Raw genomic sequence first — 21,390 nt, 5'->3', positions numbered from 1 at the left:
TTAATTCTGATGATTATAGAAAAATAGGGAAAAGAATAGTTATAATATTATTTCCTTTTACTATTACAGAATGTAATAATGGAAACTACTATACAAAATAATCATGTAGACCAAAAATACTTTTTTCTTTAGTATATCCTTCGTATCTTATACTGGGAAGGCTAAAATATTAACTGAAGTAATAGATCGTGTATAACTTAGGTCACTTGTAGTACTAAATAATGTGTTTTAAATTGGGTGAAGGTTCAGTAATTTAGTATTTTTACTTGTGTAGTTCAAGATGTGTTAATTTTTTAAAAAATGTCTTAATTTAGTTGGATATATCGTATCCAAACCTATTACAAACAAATCATTTGCATGTTCGTTTTAATTTCAGTATATAAAATTAAAATAGTTTCACTGATTTTTTAAAAACATAACGCAAGAAATTTTGTTTAAAACGTCGAAACATATATACATTATAATACAAATAAATTAATGTCCAATTTAAATATTTATCCCACATGATATTAATATGTAGTTTTTTCCATCCGACAGAGGCGCTAGTGTGTTTGGGGTACAACAGACAAGAGATTGAATACTCGCTTGCCGAAGCGAAATATGACGACGTGTTCGCCACGTATCTACTGCTCGGCAGGAAAAGTACTGACGTGAGTATTGGGGTAGCATGTTACAATACCCCATAATAAAAAAATATATATTGAAACGTTTAACACTCCCATGTCTGGTTTGAATAAATATATAATAATATTAGCCCTGTATTGTATACTGTCCCACTGTTGGGCACGGGCCTCCTCTCCTACTGAGAGGGATTAGGCCTTAGTCTACCACGCTGGCCTAGTGCGGATTGGTAGACTTCACACACCCTCGAAAATTCCTATAGAGAATTTCTCAGGTATGCAGGTTTCCTCACGATGTTTTCGTTCACCGTTAAAGCAAGCGATAATTCACAAAGAATACACACATATTTTTTTAGAAAGGTCAGAGTTGTATGCCCTTGAGATTTGAACCTGCGGACATTCGTCTCGGCAGTCCGTTCCACAACCAACTACGCTATCGCCGCTATTGAATAAAGATGATTCAGATATTTTATAGTTCCGCTACATACATATTGTTATACATATAAAGGTACATAAATAAAATAGGCTGTTTCTGTCGGTTTGCTTTGTGTCTACCGCTCTAAGATCTTGGTCCCACCTAGTCGTTATGGTATATAATAGTGATATGATTTTTTCTTTACCTCTGAAAGGGAGAACCATGTCATACCTTATATATTAAATCAGTCTTACTTATAAACTTGTTTTAGCGTTAAGAGTTGATTAAGAATTGCTTAAATAGCTGTCAAAAATATCACCGGTTTCCTAGTTTAAACCTTATTAAGAGACAAGATGGCAGGTTTTGATTTATAGCCAATCAAGTAAATTTGTTTTAACTAAGCATGGCTTTGCAATTTTTTTATAAGTAAGACAGTATATGTATAAAAAAGCCTATAATTTGTATAGATAACACTTAGTAATATTGATCATTCATTTTCAACGCTGTGTTTGTGTCACAGCCGGAGTCGGACGGCAGTCGGTCTGGTTCGTCGCTGTCCCTCCGGACAGCCGCGGCCGGCAACCAGCCACAGCAACCGCAACAAACAAACGCTCATTCAGGTACAAACATCATATATACAACACATATTGAATTATACTGGCGGACTTATCTGACTGGACGTTTGCAAGTTTGAAAAGGATTCAATGCATTGTGAACTTTATGATTATTGATGGTAAATTGATAATTTAATTGTCTTTTCAAGGGGTAAGTCTTAAGAAACTTTACCTTATTTTTTTTTATTTCAAAGGTGCCAAAGTCTTGATTTATTAGTCCGTCAGTCGACATAAATAAATATTTTTTAAAAATATAGTTCCATTAATTTACAAGGGTAGTTTTAGTACGTAATTCTATAGTATATTTAGTGTTACGTCCTGGGGTTTATAATAAATTATTTTTATGAATTTATTATTGTCACGAATAAATGAAACGTGGTACTCTAGTTACTGAATACAAAAAACTAAACAATGTTTATTGACATTTGGAAGAATTTCGGAGAGAAACATAGATTTATTATACGTATTTCTGAGTAACAAAAGGAATATGTAGCAATTGTACAAAATTCTTTCTACAAAACAATTAAGTAGTTATATAATAAAATGCTGTAAATAAGCAGAAGCAAAAATATAAATGCTTACGTTTAACGCTAAAATATCGCTGAAATTAATTGGTTTACGGACAATATCGAAGCGAAATCCCGCGCAGTTGGCCACGGGGGACATTGATGCCCCCAAACCGGCCCGGAATACGACTCTGTGTCGATAATGATGAAGCTTTTTAAACTATGGAATTATCTATGCTTAAATTAGGCGTGTAGGCGTTATCGTTGGGGCGGCTTTAGCTTACCTCTAACTGGGATGTCATCGTGTTGTCATTAGTCCTTAGTCTATGCCCTATGGTCAGTTTGTCTATTGCCAATGTTTAAAAGCAGTTGGTTTGCTGTGTCCGCCATATTTCCGTAGACAATAGTAAAAATTTAGTATTTCATTAAATAAATTAATAATGTGTCCTTAGTACGTTTTTATATGACGGTATATGAAAGATGTATGATTGTATTTTAGAAATATGGCGGGGTAAGGAAAACAACGGCTTGCTTATTATCCGTTCAGAAGTTACTTACTATAAATAAACATCGTTTTTATTATTATAATGATTGTGTACTGAGGTTTTGTATAAACTTTGAAAGTATTCTAAAAACTTCTGTGCGGACGATAATAGTTAGGGTTGAACAAAAAACATAGTAACTGCAATATTTTATACCAATTTATTTTCATCATTCACTTCTAAAGACAATTTTTATATCATAAATGCCTTCGCAAACACAAATTTGAAATCTGATAACACATAATATACATACGATATGCAGTTACATTATTTTTTGTACGACATGAATATAAAACATATTATTTGTAATATTATGCTTTATATTATTATTGTCGACTTGTGAGCTTCACTGTGTCGCGTCCCGATCACTACTCGCTCGAATAATATGTGGGTATACGTGAGTATGACGTTTTTGCTATCCAGCTTGTCATTTATTGAATCAAATTAAATTTAAGCGCCAAGTGTGTAGAGTAAATAAAAGCAGCTAGAATGAATTTTTAATATAAATTCTAATGGAATTGTAGAGGGATTGTCGATGCGTTGTTAATGGGATACCGTGTAATATTTATGAGTTCGGCTGATGTTAAGGTGGCACTAGGCCCAATGATTAATGGGGTAGAGTTGAAATATATTGGGGTAAATGTAAAATATATTGGGGTAAAGCGAAACGTCAACAGCGGAGAGTTTTATTAGTGAACGCGTTAGCGGTAGGGCCGTGGTGTAGCGGGTAGACGGGTAGTGGTCGGGGCGTGGTGGTGTGGTGGTCGCGCGGTGCTAGGGTGTCGGTGGTGCAGGCGCGGGCTGCGGCTCGCCGTCGCACCGCGGCGTGCAGCGCTCCATCTCCGCCTCCGCGCGCCCGCAGCCCTCGCGCCGCGCCTCCTCCGGCGCGGAGGTGCTGCGCACGCAAGGTACCCACACACCCACACACAACACACACACACCACTCCTACTACCCCATGCACACACTGCTCTATGCACACTCGAGCTGTCTGTGTATATACGGTTTGGGACAGGCCGACATGACTGTCGATTGGCGAGGGATAATAATCTCTTGTCTATTAATTGGAACGCCACTCGACTTACCACCAGATTATACACACAATAATACATAGACACAAGTTACCCCATGTAGATACGCGTACCCCGAATAAATACATAGTATTTACTGACAGTGGCGTGTCGTGGGTTTTGGGAGGAATCATACTGCCGTCCTGAGACACCGGGAGAGTGAAAAAGATGGTTATTTCAAGAAATAAGTGTCACGCGTTCTTCCGTATTAATCACCGGTATCTGCAATAAAACAAAAAGATTTCTTTTGGATTTTGTCGCCACTCTAAATGTGCCGCGCGAGGCGAGCTGATCTCTCCAAAACTACGCTACGCCACTGTACTGAACAACACAAATTTATATTAAACAACATTATTATTATTATACGACTTATTAAAAAAATATTTTTATAATCAACTCAAATATTTTTACTTTTACATTTTGAAATATGAGAGACATGTATATTTTTTATTGTACACTTCATATTAAACACATTACTTTTGACACAATACGCGATAATACTGAGCTATAATTAATCTTATTATATACTATTTCTTAGCAATAGACAAAATTCTTCAATTATATCATATTATACATTACCTAAGTATGCAAGTAACTTTAATTTATTTATGTTATTACATAAAATTATTATACTTTCATAGCCCTAAAATTAACAATATTAATAAATAGGGGGCCAATGTCATTGACTAGTTTTTTTTATAATTGTAGACCTTAATGCTGTAGTTTTAAGGACTATGTTTCAATGTTATGTTAGTGTTGTGACGTCATAATACTAACGAGGTAAAGGGTGTTGAATTGTGAGCTTTTTATGAAAATGTTTCGACGAACTTCGCTTATCTTTGTATTGTCCAAATATATCTTTGGTTATGAAACATCATTGTTGACATATTGGAAAAATTAAGGAAAATTAATATTTGAAAAACGTTTTTTTTTTTTAGATGGGACAGTACGTCATCTTTATAAATATTTAAAAATAAAGGGATACGATGTATACTTACCCCTGATAACAGTGTTGTAAATTATGACATCGATATTAAAATCGATTCAATCTCTACCAAAATCGATAATACAATCGATTACATTAACAAAACCATGCGTGTCCGTTATTGTAATGAATTTTTTTTTGGTAGCCTAATTTAAGCGACGCGATGTCATGACATTATCGCCGGTGTATGATGATGCGTTGTACATTCCAGTGGGCACCACGACGACTGCGGCGAACAACACCACTTCCACGGCGACCACCACCACGTCAAACTTCAAAAGACAGGTTTGTGTTGTTTTATTACATCGCACTCTTAATAAAATAATGACTCTTTCCAAAATTGCCAATTTGTGGGAATCGTCAAACAACCAATTTATGTTTGCGACCTTTTAGTCTTTTCCCTTTTTTTTTCATGCTATAGGTTTCATTCTTTACCTATCTTTAATAAGCTCAATTTTATAGCAACTTCAAATAAAAAGGAAGCATACAAAAAATAGTTTTCCGACGAGTGCCACAAATTAACAATTTTGAAATAGGTCATTATTTCAGAGTGCGAGTCATTACTACGCTTGGTTATTTTTTTTGTTGTATTGGACTCCGTAGTCAACACCGTGGGAAAGCTACGAATGGGATACTGAAATCCCCTGGCTTAGCGACTGGAAGGACGTAGGGGATGGGGGGGATATCTAGGGAAGGAAGTGTGGGAAAGGAGAAGGTACCCGTTTAGGATGGCAGGAGGGAAGGCCAGGAAAAGTTCGCGAGCCCTCATAGGCTTCAATGTGTAGTTACAATCATGAGGTATACACAATTAGCTGTGTGCTAAGGGCCGCGACAAAGGTCCCCTGGTGCATGGGCGTGCATTCAGTGTGGAGACCGAGTGTACAAGAATTGCCTCGTGGGGTACAAGGCTTGGTTGCGGTTGTTAGTAAGCGGTGGCAGAATTGTATCGGTACGATTGCAGTGCTGACGTCTCGGGTTCGATCCCAGGGCGGGCAAAGGGATGGGATTTTTTGTTCAGTGTCAGCCCGGTGTCTCGAATTTATGCTCGATGTGGTGATAGGCTCGCGTACTCGCGTTCTGGGACGGAATGCAGATAGAGAAAAATTTTAAACCTTAGTTCCGCTTCTGCCTGCGTGTGTGTGTGTGTTTGGAATGACGGCAGATTAGATATAGTGTTAGCTTCGGCTAATCTCTATGTTAATATATTTTCTTTTTATAATATTTGTAACTGTAGTTTTTTTGTAAAGAAAATTTAAATTTTAAATTTCAGAACACTATCGACTCCGCTTCCATAAAGGAGAACACGGCGCGGATCGCTCAAATGCAAGTGAGTAAAAATGTACGGAAATCATTTTACAATACTTATATTATATTTATTAAGTATAAACTCAAATAAATAATTAAAAAAAATACTTTTTGTCTAAATCCATTTTAAAAACTTTGAAAAGTACAGACTTCTGTATTTTATTTATGGATTTTATATATTGAGTGCCTGCTTCACAGCTGCTGAGTGAATTATAAACCGATCAAATACAAAAGTCACATTGTAATCTATGCTCTGAAATAAATGAGCACTATGTACCTCAGCTTTTTAATACAATGTCAAATAAAATTTTCTTGAAACTTGTGAATCACGCATTAAGATGTTATATTTAGCTAGAGTGATTGTATTGGACTCTTGTCAGGTGCAGAGTGGGTCACGGCCCACAAGCGCGCAGCCTAAAGCGGAGGCGCGCACGCGCACTCTGACGGGCGCGCCGCGGCGCACGCACTACGAGCCGCCGCACCTGGCGCCCAAGCTGTCGCCCCCCGCGGACACGCCCAGGTACGGCCCTGACCATTTTCAAATATAGAATCCTTAATTCGAATATAGAATTGACCCGTGCACCGCTCCCCGTGAGCTCCTTTGCGTTCGCTAGTATCTCTAGTAAGATTATGCGCGCCTAGTACTTTGTGAGAGGTTGGGATAGAAATTATTGTTATTTAGTTAATTTTGAATGTAAATAGGTATTATTAGATTCGTCCTATAACATGCCCGCTCTTGTCCTGCGCATCGCTAACCGGCTTTCCTACGATATACGAACTGTTGTAGGTTTATGATCGCCTAGTACTTTGCGTGGGGCGAGGTTAGATTGTAGTGATATTGAGCAATTTCATTAGTGTATTTTAGGAATATATTTATTTATATAATAAATAATGAGATATAAACTCTGTTAAATTATAGTACAAAGCATTATGAAATGTTAATTACATTCACTTATGTTGGCCTAGTACAATAAGGTGGTTGACGATAGAGTTTTGTATATCTAGAACAGTTTTTTAAAGGATTTGAAACCTTGGCAACAGCCAGGTTGGATGCGGCTTTCACTGATCATACTCTAGTAATCCCTCTACACCAACCTTTGCTTAAGGTGGTAGCTCAAGGTCCATTTTCATACATTTTGTTTCGGCTTTAATCTGGGTAACTAAACAAGTATTGGCAAGTAAAGAATTTAAATTCACGTCTAGTTAGTGATTAGTTCTCGCAGTTGAAGAAAAATGTAAAAATAATTAATAATCATGGATATTTCTGCCTTTAAAATTTCGTCATATTAAATTTTAAAGGCCGAAATATCCATGATTATTAATTATTTTACGCTTTTCTTTCAACTGCGAGAACTAATCACTAACTAGACGTGAATTTAAATTCTTTACTTGCCAATACTTGTTTAAAATGTATGAAAATGGACCTTGAGCTACCACCTTAATTTGATCTTCTAGGCCAGAGAAATTATATATTGTTCCGTAAGTATGTATAGATATGACACAATTTTGCTGTGCGGTGAGAAAGAAGATAAATTAAGCATTGGTTAAAAACAGCCACGAAGGAATTTCGACTTTATTACACACACATAATTCACAATCTTGCGTGTTTTCAATTCAAAAATTGCACAAATGAGTATGATTCAGAATTCACAATACCTACATTGTTTTTACATGTGTTTCCATCATATTACGCACACTAAATACGCATCTGCAATGCAATGAAAAATCTTATCGAGATTATACCCAATAATAACTATCGAAAACAACTTTTTATACCCCAATAATGTATGTACTAAATATACCTATATCTATTTATGTATTTACGTGTATAGACCAACAAAAAGCATGTATACGAATAGAGAACTAACAGCATGCGTAAACGCGCGACAGCACGGTGGTACAACCGGACAGTAAGAACGGGACCGCGAGCGCGACGAACGGTCCCGGCGGAACCGCCTGCGCAGGCGCCACCGGCGCGACCGCCGCGACCGGCACTGCCGGCGGAAAGACGCACGTGAAAAGCGCATCGATATCCTCCGGGAGCGGTGCGCCGCCGCTCGGCGCGGACTCGGCGCCGCACAACGCGTCCGCAAGGGACTTGGCTCAGCCGCGGCCCAGGTACCGATGCACAGCGCGGTAGATCTTGGGGGGCAGTGGGCGGAGTGGGCGGAGTGGGCGGGAGATGCACGTACGGCCCTGTTAACACTTGTATAGCGGACGAAAAAGGTTTCAACTCGCTCCAATACCCTAGTCATTGGACTCTCGTATAACAAAGTGGGTTTTATTGATGTCGAAAAAAAAAAATAAAAAAAATCTGAACAGTAATTTTATTAATTCTTCTAACTACATAGTATGTGTATAATATTTTTTTTGTAATTTTTCAAGGGACTTGTTAGTAAATAAATGATATTATGTTACTAAAAAAATTAAGGGTAACAGAATGGGTTAAAAATCTGATATCATTTGGCAACTATTTATGGGATGACTAACTCTAATATACTAATGGGAATCACTTTAACTTTGCACAATATTATTAAGGGAAAAATTACTACATTTCTTGGTAATTCCGATGCAGTTAAAAAATTACCAAGAAATATGGAAATGGTATATTATTATTTACCGTACGTGTATCGACTTGCCACAACGATTAGAGCTTTCGTTTTTTCGCAATTGGCATTTTTTTTTTTGCTGTCATCGAGCACTGGTGTTGCCCACTGTATATTTTAGCCGCGTCACATTCGCTATTCGCTTTTTGAAGCTAGTTATTTTTTCAAGTGATTTTCTTTTTTTGAAAAATGCTTTAGTGATCACCCGTTGTTTTCGATTTGGTAAAATTTCGTTTTGTTAGTTCTTTTTTTTAAATCTGTGCCACCGTATTGTTTGTTTTTTCTAATTTTATAACGTTTGCACTGTGTTTTTGTAGTTTTTTTAATCGACCTTTTTTATTAACACTCTATGTCACTAACACTTGCTTTTTTATTTTATACTAATGGTCGTACCAAATGATATCAGTAAAATATTTGCTTTTTAAATGCATTTAATATTTTAATTTTATTATGAGATTTTTTTTTGCCTTATATTCACTGATATCGTGTTTGGTTTTGACTGAATATAAACACCACTACTGCACCTCTACATAAATAATATTTCAACACATATTTGGGACATATGATTTGGTAACTAGATTTTCTTATCGTTATTTGTTATATAGAGATTTTTTTATACATATTGTAAAGGGATTAATTTTGATTTAGTTCATAATTTGATAGTAAAAACGTTCGGAATATATTATTTCTAAATTTATATTATGTTTTGTAATAAAAAGTGCACATTTGGTATTGTCTTTTTATTTCATGTATATTCAATTAATATAAGATTTAAGATTAGACGTTATTTATATTTTTTGCTGTATACAATCCTGTGAATGACTTTTTGTATCAACACATTTACCTCATTAAACAACAAAAAAAAAAACTCCAGAAGTCATTAGTATTGGTCTATACTTTTATCAACATTAAAATATGTTTTTTTTTTTTTATTAAAAAAAGTTATTCCTTTTGATGGCATTTTTTTAAAATATACATCATACACTTTTATTCGCAAAAAATAAAAATATTATAACTGCAACAGCGTGACTAAGAGCTTACGATTGCGATGTTGAGCAGCGTGACGTGCGGCGTGTCTGCGGGCGGCGGCGCCGGCGCAGGCGGCAGCGCGGCGCGGCGCGACTTCCCCAACCCGCTCGTGTTCCCCAGGAATGTGCCGTCGCGCTCCACGTTTCACTCAGGTGAGTCGATGTTTTTTATTTGAAATATTACGCCAAAAAAAAAGTGTTCGGAATTATTGTCTTTAACATATAACCGCGCATTAAAATTATGAGCTAAAATCCTTGATAATGTCTTTGTACATATAAACTACAATACCAAAGTAATTTTCTTTTTTTCACACGCTCTAAATACTGCATACATGAAACAAATGTATAATATTCAGAAATAAAATAATGCACTGTATATCAGTCAGTATAGTCTTTAAGGAGTCACAATAGGCATTCAGAAACCTAAATTACCATGACGCCATATCAGTAGTGGTACTACGTCGGTATTCCGTGGCGCAGGTCAGACGCGGCCGCGCGGCGGCGGCGGCGCGTACGGCGACGGCGGGTCGCCGCACCAGGCGCGACCCTCGTTCTTCTCCAAGCTATCGTCGAGGTTCTCCAAACGGTGAGTCAACGAACAATGTTCTCCAACGCATTACCATCATCGTTGTGTATCATGCGAGGTGTGACGACATTTTTCTGTGAAAATAAGGAATGATTTAAATTGAAACATTTTATGTCGTAATAAAAAAAGGAAAAAAAACATTACAATTTTTTTTTTTTTAATTAAACGAGTTGTAAATTTTTAAGAAAAGATATTTTTCTAGCAAGACTGTTTCAGTGTAGATATTATAACACAGCAAAATGTCGTCACATTTTTCAAAAAGAAGGGTTGAAAATCATGGCTAATGACTTTATTTTTTTTAGAAAAATAAAGTATTATCGCTGCCGTAAAAATATTTACTAACCACTAACTCAATACAAATATCACTATAATCCGCCCATATTCAAAATACACATAAACGATGTGCTAACACTGTAATAATCATGAAACGTGACTAATATTTAATTTATCCACATTATTATTAGGGTGGTGATGTATATTATTATTATTTTTTATTATTATTATAATACATACCATTATTGCTAAGCTTCAAGCCTGCTGGTAGATTCATTTTTAAAATATGAAGGCATTTTGTTTTTTTTTTATCTGTTTCTTGTAATGAAGTTATAATGGCAAAATACATGGGTAAAGGAAAAATACTTTTAAAGATAAAAACTTTTTTTTTCTATATACACTTAGCATCGATTTCAACTTGAAACTAATAACTTCATATATAAAAATAACAAAATGCCTTCTGTAAATTGTTTAAAAAGGATCATCGCTAAATTTATTCATCTCACGGGCACGCCTCGATGTTGAAACAGCACAGCTTCCGCACTTTGTGTCTCATCCCGACTCCATCGTCCACATAAATAGGATAAAAGCCTATTTTTATAGATGTACTACGACCAATAAGGCCATATGATTTTTTTTTCAAAGGGTTGTGGAGAAAGACTCGTGGTTTAGTTTTTTTCTCTATAAAAAAAAAATAAGTAACCTTTTCCAGCCAATAATATTGTTTTTTTTTTGTGTTTTTCTTTCGACTCTCTTGTTTTCACACATATACACATTTGTGCGTCTCTGTCTTACATTTGTATGTTGAAAAAGGATAGATATAGTTCTGCCATATCCTGATTCAGCCTCTCTTTGCATGGCTCGGTCTTTAATTAATAAAAACCATATTTTTTTGAGTTATTGTCTCTGTATAGTGATCTAAATTATTGACATAAAGTTCTATGGTCAAATACTATCATATTCTTTTACGTGACTATACAATATATAAATGGACACATTTTTTAAAACTACTACTATCTAAAAATATGTTTAATATGTTATTAACATAATATATTTTTGAAGTCAAAGTGCTTTCTAAAATTCAACACATTTTTTTTCTATGGTTATTTATAATATATATTTTTGTAAATAATAGTTACACCGTAAACACACTTTCCTCTAACTGGTCACTCTATTAACCCACTCGTAATGTCTCGTACTGTGGATCATTTTCTATGTGTGTTTATATTTATATGTTTTTTTTTATTATTTTTTATATGAAATTAGTGTTTATTGAAATTGTCTCCCTCTCGAGATTCCGAGCTCTTCAATTTTTTTTTCGTAATCTCGCGTCAACACAGGGGATGCACGTTGCTAGAACCTTCTAACTCCCTTTTTTATAAACGTTAAAAAACTAAGCACATTATATTTTCGTTTCCTACGGTCTGAATCGCGTTAAACTTTCACCCTGAATGTTACCCCCTTGTCGATATTAGTGTCAAAGCATGTTGTATTCCCCTACTCAATAAGCTATTTATTTTAATTTTTTACTTTTTTTTTGGCTAAATAAAAGTGTGAGCTGAGGCGAAACAAGCAATGCCTATACGCTTTGAGTGTTGTACGTAGTGCTTTGTCGATATCGATAGACGCGTTTATTCTTTTTTTTTGTTACAATACATCGTAAGTACCGCCGGTTTTTGCCTCGTCGACCTCGTGAGGTGTACGGAGTGTGATAAAACCGTATTGTTTTTATCGATATGCGTGTTTCGTGCATCCCCGTGTTTACGACTAATTGTTTTTTTTTATTATCTAACCGTACGCTTCTACTAACGAAACGTCGACGTACGCGTGTCTTTTTCAGTATCGATTCGCTTTTTAGTCTATCCACAACCCTTAACGAATGTTGCGACGTGACTTACGTGTTTTATCGATGTTTTTTTTTTTTTAATTTCACGGAGGGAGCTAGTGTTATAGTATTGTGCATCTTGTGTTGCGGCGCGAGACGTTTTTTTATTATTATCAAAATGGATTGCAAATTGAGTGAGTGAAGAAAAAAAAATGAGCCGGAGGACAGAAGAGGGGGGCGATTCGGCTAACGTCCGGTCGTCTCGCTCAACCCCCCCTTTCTGTTGCGCAGGTTGAATCAGAACCCATGAAGCGAACGCCGTTGCCAAGACTCGACAACAGCTTACAGAGAAGATTTAACGTTAAGACAACATAGGGATAATTGTATTCGACAGTGATCGCCTGAATCGGCGGTCCCCATAAATACAGTGTACTGAGAAAAAAACTTAAAATAAAGTGACAAAAGACTCGAAGTCAATTTTTTTTTTGTCAGTAAACTGTATATTCAGACTACACTTTTTTCCAATTGGTAATAATAATCTGTCCGTTGTTAAGCTATCATTTCATTGGAATTTAATGTTTGGAATTCATTACAGTAATAAAACGCGACGGCCTTTCTGTTTACGTGGTATAGTAAAATTTTATATGAATGGGATGTTAGATTTTTCGACTTGAACGTAGGTCGTTAACATAATATTTTTTATCGATAATCTCTATTGATATTTATGTAATAGTATGTAATTATATCAGGCAGTTTGATACATTATGAATAGTCTGTTCATCGATATATTTGAATTTTCGATTGTAGTCGATGTCGATAAAATCTCTTCATCCTTATTCGAGATATTTTTATATATCGCAATATATTATAAGCGTAGCGTTACTATAGTAAATTGATCGTACAAAATCTGAATAAGGTAAAGTACAGATGGCGAAATGGTAATATTTTTGTTGACAAACACGTAGCAGAGTGCTAGTCCCGTCGCGTCACGCATTTCATATTAGATGATAAGACTATAGAATGCTATCATACGAATTTTGAACATTCCAGGGTTCCCGTATGTATTTATCTCTTGTATTTTTTTTTCTCTTATACTTCGCAAAAAAATGCACAAACTCTTTTGTTTTCAGATCCCAAAAATTAACGACTGAAATATTTTGTATATTTGTATTACATGACGGTAGTTTGGGAGATTCTTGTTCGATTACGTGGACCACTTGTGGATATTTCATGGAAAACTATCCCGAACAACATGTTCAAACGTTTCAGTACCTGAAACTGAATTTATCAGAGTAGAAAAGATATAATGAATATTTTAGTAGAAAAAATTAAAAACTTTTTTCGATTCCCTATAAAATTACTTTACACATCATTCAAAAGTAAATAATTTTAAAATTAAAAAAACAACTGATCTAACTAAAAAAAAATCGAAATCTTTTTTCCAAAATGGTCCACTTTGAAATTTTTCATATAATTACGTATGAAGCGCGAGTGAGATTCAGTGTGTTAAAAAATAATCGTTTAGTATGTCAAGAGGTCTGCCCATCCCCTTAGCTTTGGTACAAATACTCAGTACGTTACCACATATGGCCACGGCAGCTATATTTATGAGTAACATAGTATAGAAAAATATTAACATATACCTTTTTGCTATACTGATCTAACTTCATAGGACAGTTAGTGTGAAGTTTGGAATTTCGGTTTTTTAAATGAGCATCTAAAAAAAAATATTTTTTATTATATAACTGGCTTTCACTCTGATTGCGTCATATTGGCCTAAATCTGTTTGATACTACAAGTTTTTTATACTGTTAAGGGTTTTGCTAGAATTTCCATTTAACAATAAATAAATCTATCAATTTAGGATGATCATATGTCGAATTATAAAACTAATTTTCCAAACTTTAACAAACAGGCAACCATTATGAAAAACAGTGCTGCCAATAGACATTTCGTCCATTATTCTTTCGTCCTCGCATACTGTGGCGTATCAAGTTTTTTTTATAAATCTATTTGAATGTACCGTTCTGTCGTTTTTTTAATGGGTACACTAGTTTAATTTGAGAAGCAAACTATGTGACAAATACATTTACAAAAAATACTATAGTTACAAATAAAAAAATATTTTTTTACTATGTATTTAATGTAACCATGAATATATGGAACATAACCGTTTTTTTAAGGAAAAACATTAAAACATATTTCCAATAACAAAAAACCTATTTCGATAAAATACTAATTTCAATATACATAGAATTCTATTTTCATTAACTTTTTCTAATTCAGTAACGTTAATACTATATTTAAATCGATCATAAAAAATATCATTAAAAACGATTGATTATAAACGAAAGAATTGTTTTTCAAAAGACTCAGTCACTTGACTCGGACCGAACGGTACATTTTCAGTCTATCATCAATATTGTCTTCAATTATAATTTTATATTACTATTAACGTTTAGCTTAAAATATTGTACATATGTACGTTTGTCGTATAAGCGTGGATGTGTCGATAAAAAATATACTGAATGCGTGTGATTAATTATATCGTGTATTAGATATCATTTTCCTAACTTTTCTATATTAATATTAATAATCGTTCGTCTATAAAACCTTGGAAGGATCGACAAATCATAAAGTTTGACAGTTGTAACGGATGTCATTTTCAAAAATATATATTTGTCGATAAATATATCGCGGTTCGCTCATTTTATTATGATTATTATTTGTAATTTGGACGGTAAATTCATCTACATGTGAAAAATACTTATTACAGGAAATTATTTCCATATTAACTGAACATTATTAGTATGAGTCTATTTTTCATAAAAAAAAAGAAAGCATTATTGGGCCCAAAAACAAATTAAATCAAAATTTATATAAACTCAAAGTTTTATGTATAACTTCTTTTTGTATAAAAAGCATATATTTTCATTTATTAACTTATTATGTTTATATTTTTAAGAATTATAATTATTCATTCATAGTCTCATTTGCAGCATATCGGCCTAAAATCAAATGGTTTTTGTGCAATGTATCAGTCGAAATGTACCGGATATCGTCTTATTTTCTCCTTCGTTTTCCGTTTAAGAAGAAAGAGATGACAGTATATCGACAAATTTTTGGACAGATTTCACATGCGACTTGTTTAAAGTATTGTCTCATTTAATGTCATTAAGAATTAGTTTATGGAACAAATTTATGTTTTCAACGTAGGTGCTGTGGTAGGCGTCCGTTTGGATTAGTTTCTTTTTTTTGACATAATTATGTTGGAATTTATGTCGTATATGTAAATGGTTTGGAGGACACTATTCGAAAATTCGTTTGATTATTTTTTTTTCTCCTGGAGTAGTCGAAGGCGAAATCGTCATTCACAATAAAAATAAATAGGTATATTTTTTTCGGACAAAATGTCAGAAGTTCTAAGCGACAGTTTTATAGCCAGTGTGTGCTGGCTTTATATTAAATGAGTTAGGATTTCTGTCGTATGTCAAACATGCGTCTATGTTCTGGGCATCTTATGTCCATTAAATTTAGACATTTTTTTGTTTGATTTAGTTAATTACACACATATATAAAACAATATTTCATCTTGAAATTAGTATACAATAAAAGATTTCAATATTATTTTATCTGGGAAGTCAGACGTTACAACTATTTTAAAACATAATAAAATTCATTGTATTGTTGAAAACTTGACTTATAAAGGCAATTTTAGTGGATGACCGAATACCCAGTCCTCAAGGACTCGCGGGAACGAAACTTCATAGGTCAATGAGTATATGTTTCTCAGAACAATATTCAAAACAATTTTCGAACTGTGTCCTAACTGCGTACTATGACATGCTATGCTGAAAAAAATATTTTTTCACATAGTCAAAAGTATCGACATGTTTGCATAGAAAATAAATAAATAAATGTTATATATAAATGAACGCACACAATCTGTGCATATAATATTTTCTTTTCTTTTTTTTATTTTCCTGTGAGCATTTTTTTTTTTACTTTACATATTAAGCAATGTATCTGTAATCATAACTGTGTAAAGGAAAAATGCAATACATTCTAGCTTGGTTAAGTTTAGATTAATGTTTTTTTATGAGATCAGTGTTTTTATGTTTGGAAAAAAATCACATTTTTTTTTTACTTTTATTTTCTGCATTTACATGATTTTGTTTAATTTGTTTGTTTTTTCGTTTTCAAAAGTTATTCGTTGCTACAAAATGCATTTTACAGGTTCTGCGTATGTTTGTATTCTATATATGTACGTCTCTGTACTCATAGTTATCGGTATTATGTCAAGGTATTGTTGGTTTCTACGATACGCGAATGAATGTGTTGCGCTTCTCCAAAATAATCAGTTTTTTTCAATAACAACATGTTGTTTTATTTCTCATCATTTTATTTTACCCTTTTACAAATAAAAACAAAATAGCGGGACGAATTGTCGATATTGTCTGATTAAAAAGTAAAAAAAAATAAGTAGGTTTTATTTTATTACAATAGTCTCTTTACACTGTGCTCCCATTAGGTTTTTTTTTATTTTGATTTTTACATATGAAAGTCATGTCGCAACAATTTGCAAGTGTTAGGTCTTCGAAGTAGTTGTTTTGTAAATCGATGTTATAGCATAGTGTTATATAAGTAGTATTTTTAGATTATTAGTATTTACACTTAGGCATTGTCCTAGTTTATTTAGCATATAAAATAAATTATAAAGTCTTATATTTATATAACATATAAATAAAATACAAAATCATAGTCCGTAAAAACATCGTATCTCAAATATGAGTCTCAATAAAAAGTAAAAATGTATTAATTGATATACACGAATCACTTAAATACTCCATTTATTATATGTATTAATGTATTTTTAAATGAACTTAACACCTTCATTTCCATAATTCTCACCATAAATTATAAAATAGGTCCATGTCATGGTACTTATTCTTTATGTCTAAATAATGGACAAATAGGATTAGTATGACATATTCACCACACTACCTGAATTTTTCCAGACAAATATATCGACGTTATCACATCATTTCAACAAGTAATTTTTTGTAATGTATTAGTAGAGTATATTACCCTATTTTTCTTTGAAAAAAAATGAAAAAAAAAAGAGAAAAAAACAATTAACTTGGTGAGTATTTCCTTGCCAGTTTGTCCGTGTTGGGCGATTCAACCGGGCGACAGAAACCGCGCATATTTTCCTCTCTGGACATACAAAGGAGGTAGGGCCGCGGTCTGCGCACAGCCCCCCTGTTTTTTTAAGTTTTTTTTTCTTTTATTGACAACGTATTGGTGATTTTCGAACGGTAAGACGGTTCGGTTGGTTGGTGAGATAAAAAAAAATATGGCATACATAATAAAAACACTTTGATAACAGTATTGTAATTTGAAAAAAATTTATCCGTTACAATCTTATTTTAATAAAAAATAGTTAAGAAATATACTTTCGATCTAAAGTATTATATCATTTACATATGGCCAGTCTACCATTCAGCCTATTTTATCTTGAATTAAAATTTTAAATTGATAACGACTGTTTACTTTGAAATATTGGATTCCTAGAAATGTTTTCATAAAAAAAAATTTTATTTAGAAAAATATATTTTTGGGGTAAGAATAAGATGTATTATTGTTTCTCATAGTTTTGTCTCTCCAACAACAGCCGCGCACCGTTCGTTTTTGGTTGAATCTTATTAAATTGTGTGTGAGTGTACTGATCCCGAGTAGTCCAACCGATTTGTACTATTTTTGCAGAAAAGAAACCCTAGCATGCAAACAAATATTTTTACTGATATTTATATAGCATTTAACAGCATGTTGACATTTATTCGTCTGTAATTTAAAAATAGCATGACTTTTCACCTGTATTGACATTTTCTGGATTTTACATATTTAAGAAACATGTAAAAATTGGTTATACATGTAATAATGTGTTTTTTTATATTAATATTTACAATTGAAGAGAAAAGTATGATTTTAAGACACCTACTTTTGAGACCTTTTCGCCAACTTATTACAGACATTCGAAATTACAAAATTATATGTTCCAGTATTTGGTGACTATAGATTTGCAAAAAGATTATTTCTTGAATTGTTTTCTATCGTAACAGGTACAAAATTGGATGGATTACGTTTTTTTTTTCAAATTAACAACGTTAACTAATATTTGTTTCGTAAATTAACAGAGTGAAAATATAGGCTTTCTTTTACTAATATATCCAAAACTTTAAACTGTTGCCAAAAACATTAGGGTGTTTTTTTAATTAACACACGGCAAAATCCAGGTAAGTTGCGGAAAATGAAAAAGAAAAGTAAGGCATGTCTACACGTAGTATTATAGCTATTCAGTGTGCGCTTGCTTTTGTGTGTCGTGTGCTTTATAGTTTTCTATATACCCATTTGTCGCACTTTTGTTACGCGTCTTAATGATTTTTGTAACAAGCTGAACTAAAACTAATTTGGATTTTTTTTAACATATCGGCACAGTAAAAAAAAATGGTAAAATATTTTTTTGCGTAGCAACGATATGAAAAAACATGAAAAAATTAAAAAAAGCGATGTCTAACAGTCTATAAAAAGACTTATTTTGATATCGATCAATTGTATAGTTTCAGCGTGTTACGAAACTCAAAAAAAAAAGGTGTCGATTCGTTCTCCCGCTAGTGTCCCTAGTGTTTAGTGTTAGTTTTATGTTTTTCTGTTTTTAGGCCATTGGACGGTACCACCCCGAAGCATGCAGTAGGCGCTAGTCCACAAGCCATGCTTGGGTAATTATCGCTCGTTCATTATACCATATATGTTGTTTTTTTTTTCTATTAAATCTAGAATGTTCTAAAAACTTTGCATCTCTTTTATAAAAACTAAAATCTTGTCTTTTTCTTAACTAGTTTGCAACCGTAGTTTGAGTATAAAAAAACTAATTTCAATTGTCACATTCGTAATTACCTTTGATGTAAGAAAACTGGTGATTCAAGGTGAATACGATTGTAAATTCGAGTAGAAATTTCTTGTTTTCGTTGTGTGTCTTGTCTCTGGTCCGGCATTGTCGAGTCTCACTAGTGATGTCTATGGCAAAGCATAGAGTGCATAACACATTTACATTTTTTAAAATACTAATTCGGAGTTTTGCAATACTAACAAAAAGCGTTTTACTCGATTATTTGATTTACTTTTTTACAAAATGTTTACTTTCTGTCTTAATTTAGGTATTTTTTTTATAATCACTTGGCATTTATAACGCATACGTTATAGACACATTTTTAAATAGTTTTAGCAAATAATTTAGTATTTTTTATCGACAACTTCCGATGAAGAGTGTACATCCTTATTCAAATAATCGAGTATTAATTGCTTGCGATTTAATCAGCATTATTTTCAAAACTCATGAAAATTTTGACTTTATATTAATTTTCACATTTTCGACACTAACAAAGGTGTGGCATGAAGGTGTTCAATGTAAAAAAGAAAAAAAATGTAGGGTATACGGAATTGAATTTTGATTTACTATAGTTCGTAAGGTTTTAGGAAAGAAAAGGTAAGAAAACGGATGTAAAGTTTCAAGTCGTATTTAAGACAAAAAAAACTAGTAACGCAATACGTCACACACAAGTTAAATTTTGTAACAAAAGATCAAATTTTAAATTGTTCCTTTTTAAAATTACGTAACTTTTACACGATGAATTAATATAAAGTTAGTTTTAGGATTTGAGTGATCAAAATATGATTTTTCAAATTATGTATTAATAACTTATAATTAAAATATGAATAAAACATCAATCATAAAGTGTACGATATTCGAATAGCGATCGCTTTAAGGTTTTGAAATTTAAAGTTATGTAAGATTTTGTAGTTTAAAAGAGTTGATTTCGAAATTTAAATTTTGTAATTAAAAGTAGAGTTTTTTTTTTACAGAGTTGTGTTAAAATATGGATTGGCTGTGCTTTTGCAGGCAAGGCAACGAGGAGCAAGTGAAGCCGCGTGTTCTTCGGTTCACGTGGAGTATGAAGACCACCTCCTCCAGAGATCCTAATGAGATCATGGCTGAGATTCGTAAGGTGGGTTAACATATAATTGTTTTTACATTTCATTTTTGCAAATCCCAAAAAGAATGAGAATTCTGCATTAATAATTGATTGAAAAATTGATCTTATATACATTTTTTTTTTTTTTTCAATATTAATGGTACCATTTTTTTTTTCAATCTTAGAGTGAGTACCAATTTGAATTCAATCACTATTTTTATGTTTTTTTTTTCAGGTGCTAGACGCGAATAACTGCGATTACGAGCAGCGCGAGCGCTTCCTGCTGCTGTGCGTGCACGGGGACCCGAACGCGGACTCGCTCGTGCAGTGGGAGATCGAGGTGTGCAAGCTGCCGCGCCTCTCGCTCAACGGCGTGCGGTTCAAACGGATATCCGGTGAGTTACGTCACTCAGTACACTTGAGATACTAAGTGTCATCAGGACGCGCTAGTTCGTTTGATTGTATGTAATGTTGATATTAGGTGGCTCGCTGGAGCAGTGGTGTATGGTGCTGTGGGTGTCGAGATATAATGGAAATAAACTTGTAGTTGTAAAAATCAGTTCAGAGTTTATTACTCTGATGCAAGAAGATTGTTCGGGTTGGCGTTTGGTATTGAACACACATGTATCTGAAACGTTCGATAGAAGTAAATTATCGCGTTGGTTAAAGATGATTATCGATGGCCTAGAAATGCTTATTAATGCACGTCATAGCAGGATGTCGCTCTCATACGAATTGATAGAAATGTTTGTTGTGCAGAAAAGTTATCAGCATAAAGTATAATGAGCGAAGCCGTACAATTGGCCTCAGCATTGCCACGTTGTTAACACGTTTGATCTCTTACAGGCACGAGCATCGGTTTCAAGAACATTGCATCGAAGATCGCCAACGAGCTCAAGCTGTGACTGCCCGGGAACGCCCCGCGCCGGCGCCGCCGCCGCCGCGCCCCCGCCCCCGCGCCGCGCGCCTCCCCCTCCGCCGAGG

General features: G+C 33.8%; 1 protein-coding gene across 31 annotated transcripts in view; it reads left to right on the top strand.

Moving 5' to 3' along the window:
- LOC115450511 (MAP/microtubule affinity-regulating kinase 3) overlaps nucleotides 1-21,390 on the top strand; it is a 246,736-nt gene extending 225,346 nt beyond the window's left edge. For 16 of the 31 annotated variants that reach the window (XM_037437522.1, XM_037437616.1, XM_037437534.1 and 13 more), the window contains 14 exons: nucleotides 538-650; nucleotides 1,556-1,655; nucleotides 3,492-3,605; nucleotides 4,962-5,035; nucleotides 6,021-6,089; nucleotides 6,436-6,575; nucleotides 7,946-8,173; nucleotides 9,718-9,842; nucleotides 10,170-10,275; nucleotides 17,536-17,607; nucleotides 19,093-19,152; nucleotides 20,334-20,439; nucleotides 20,642-20,801; nucleotides 21,253-21,390. In XM_037437522.1, the coding sequence (XP_037293419.1) occupies nucleotides 538-650; nucleotides 1,556-1,655; nucleotides 3,492-3,605; nucleotides 4,962-5,035; nucleotides 6,021-6,089; nucleotides 6,436-6,575; nucleotides 7,946-8,173; nucleotides 9,718-9,842; nucleotides 10,170-10,275; nucleotides 17,536-17,607; nucleotides 19,093-19,152; nucleotides 20,334-20,439; nucleotides 20,642-20,801; nucleotides 21,253-21,311 (1,526 nt within the window). In that variant the 3' untranslated portion in view covers nucleotides 21,312-21,390. Of the gene's footprint in view, nucleotides 1-537; nucleotides 651-1,555; nucleotides 1,656-3,491; nucleotides 3,606-4,961; nucleotides 5,036-6,020; nucleotides 6,090-6,435; nucleotides 6,576-7,945; nucleotides 8,174-9,717; nucleotides 9,843-10,169; nucleotides 10,276-12,664; nucleotides 16,751-17,535; nucleotides 17,608-19,092; nucleotides 19,153-20,333; nucleotides 20,440-20,641; nucleotides 20,802-21,252 lie in introns of those variants that run through there. The other 15 variants (XM_037437565.1, XM_037437574.1, XM_037437557.1 and 12 more) reach the window with 14 other exon arrangements.

The sequence above is a fragment of the Manduca sexta genome, chromosome 2 (assembly GCF_014839805.1).
Source record: "Manduca sexta isolate Smith_Timp_Sample1 chromosome 2, JHU_Msex_v1.0, whole genome shotgun sequence".
Classification (NCBI taxonomy): Eukaryota; Metazoa; Arthropoda; class Insecta; order Lepidoptera; family Sphingidae; genus Manduca; species Manduca sexta.
Note: the sequence above shows the minus strand (reverse complement) of the source record. Positions and strands in the feature narration are given on the sequence as shown.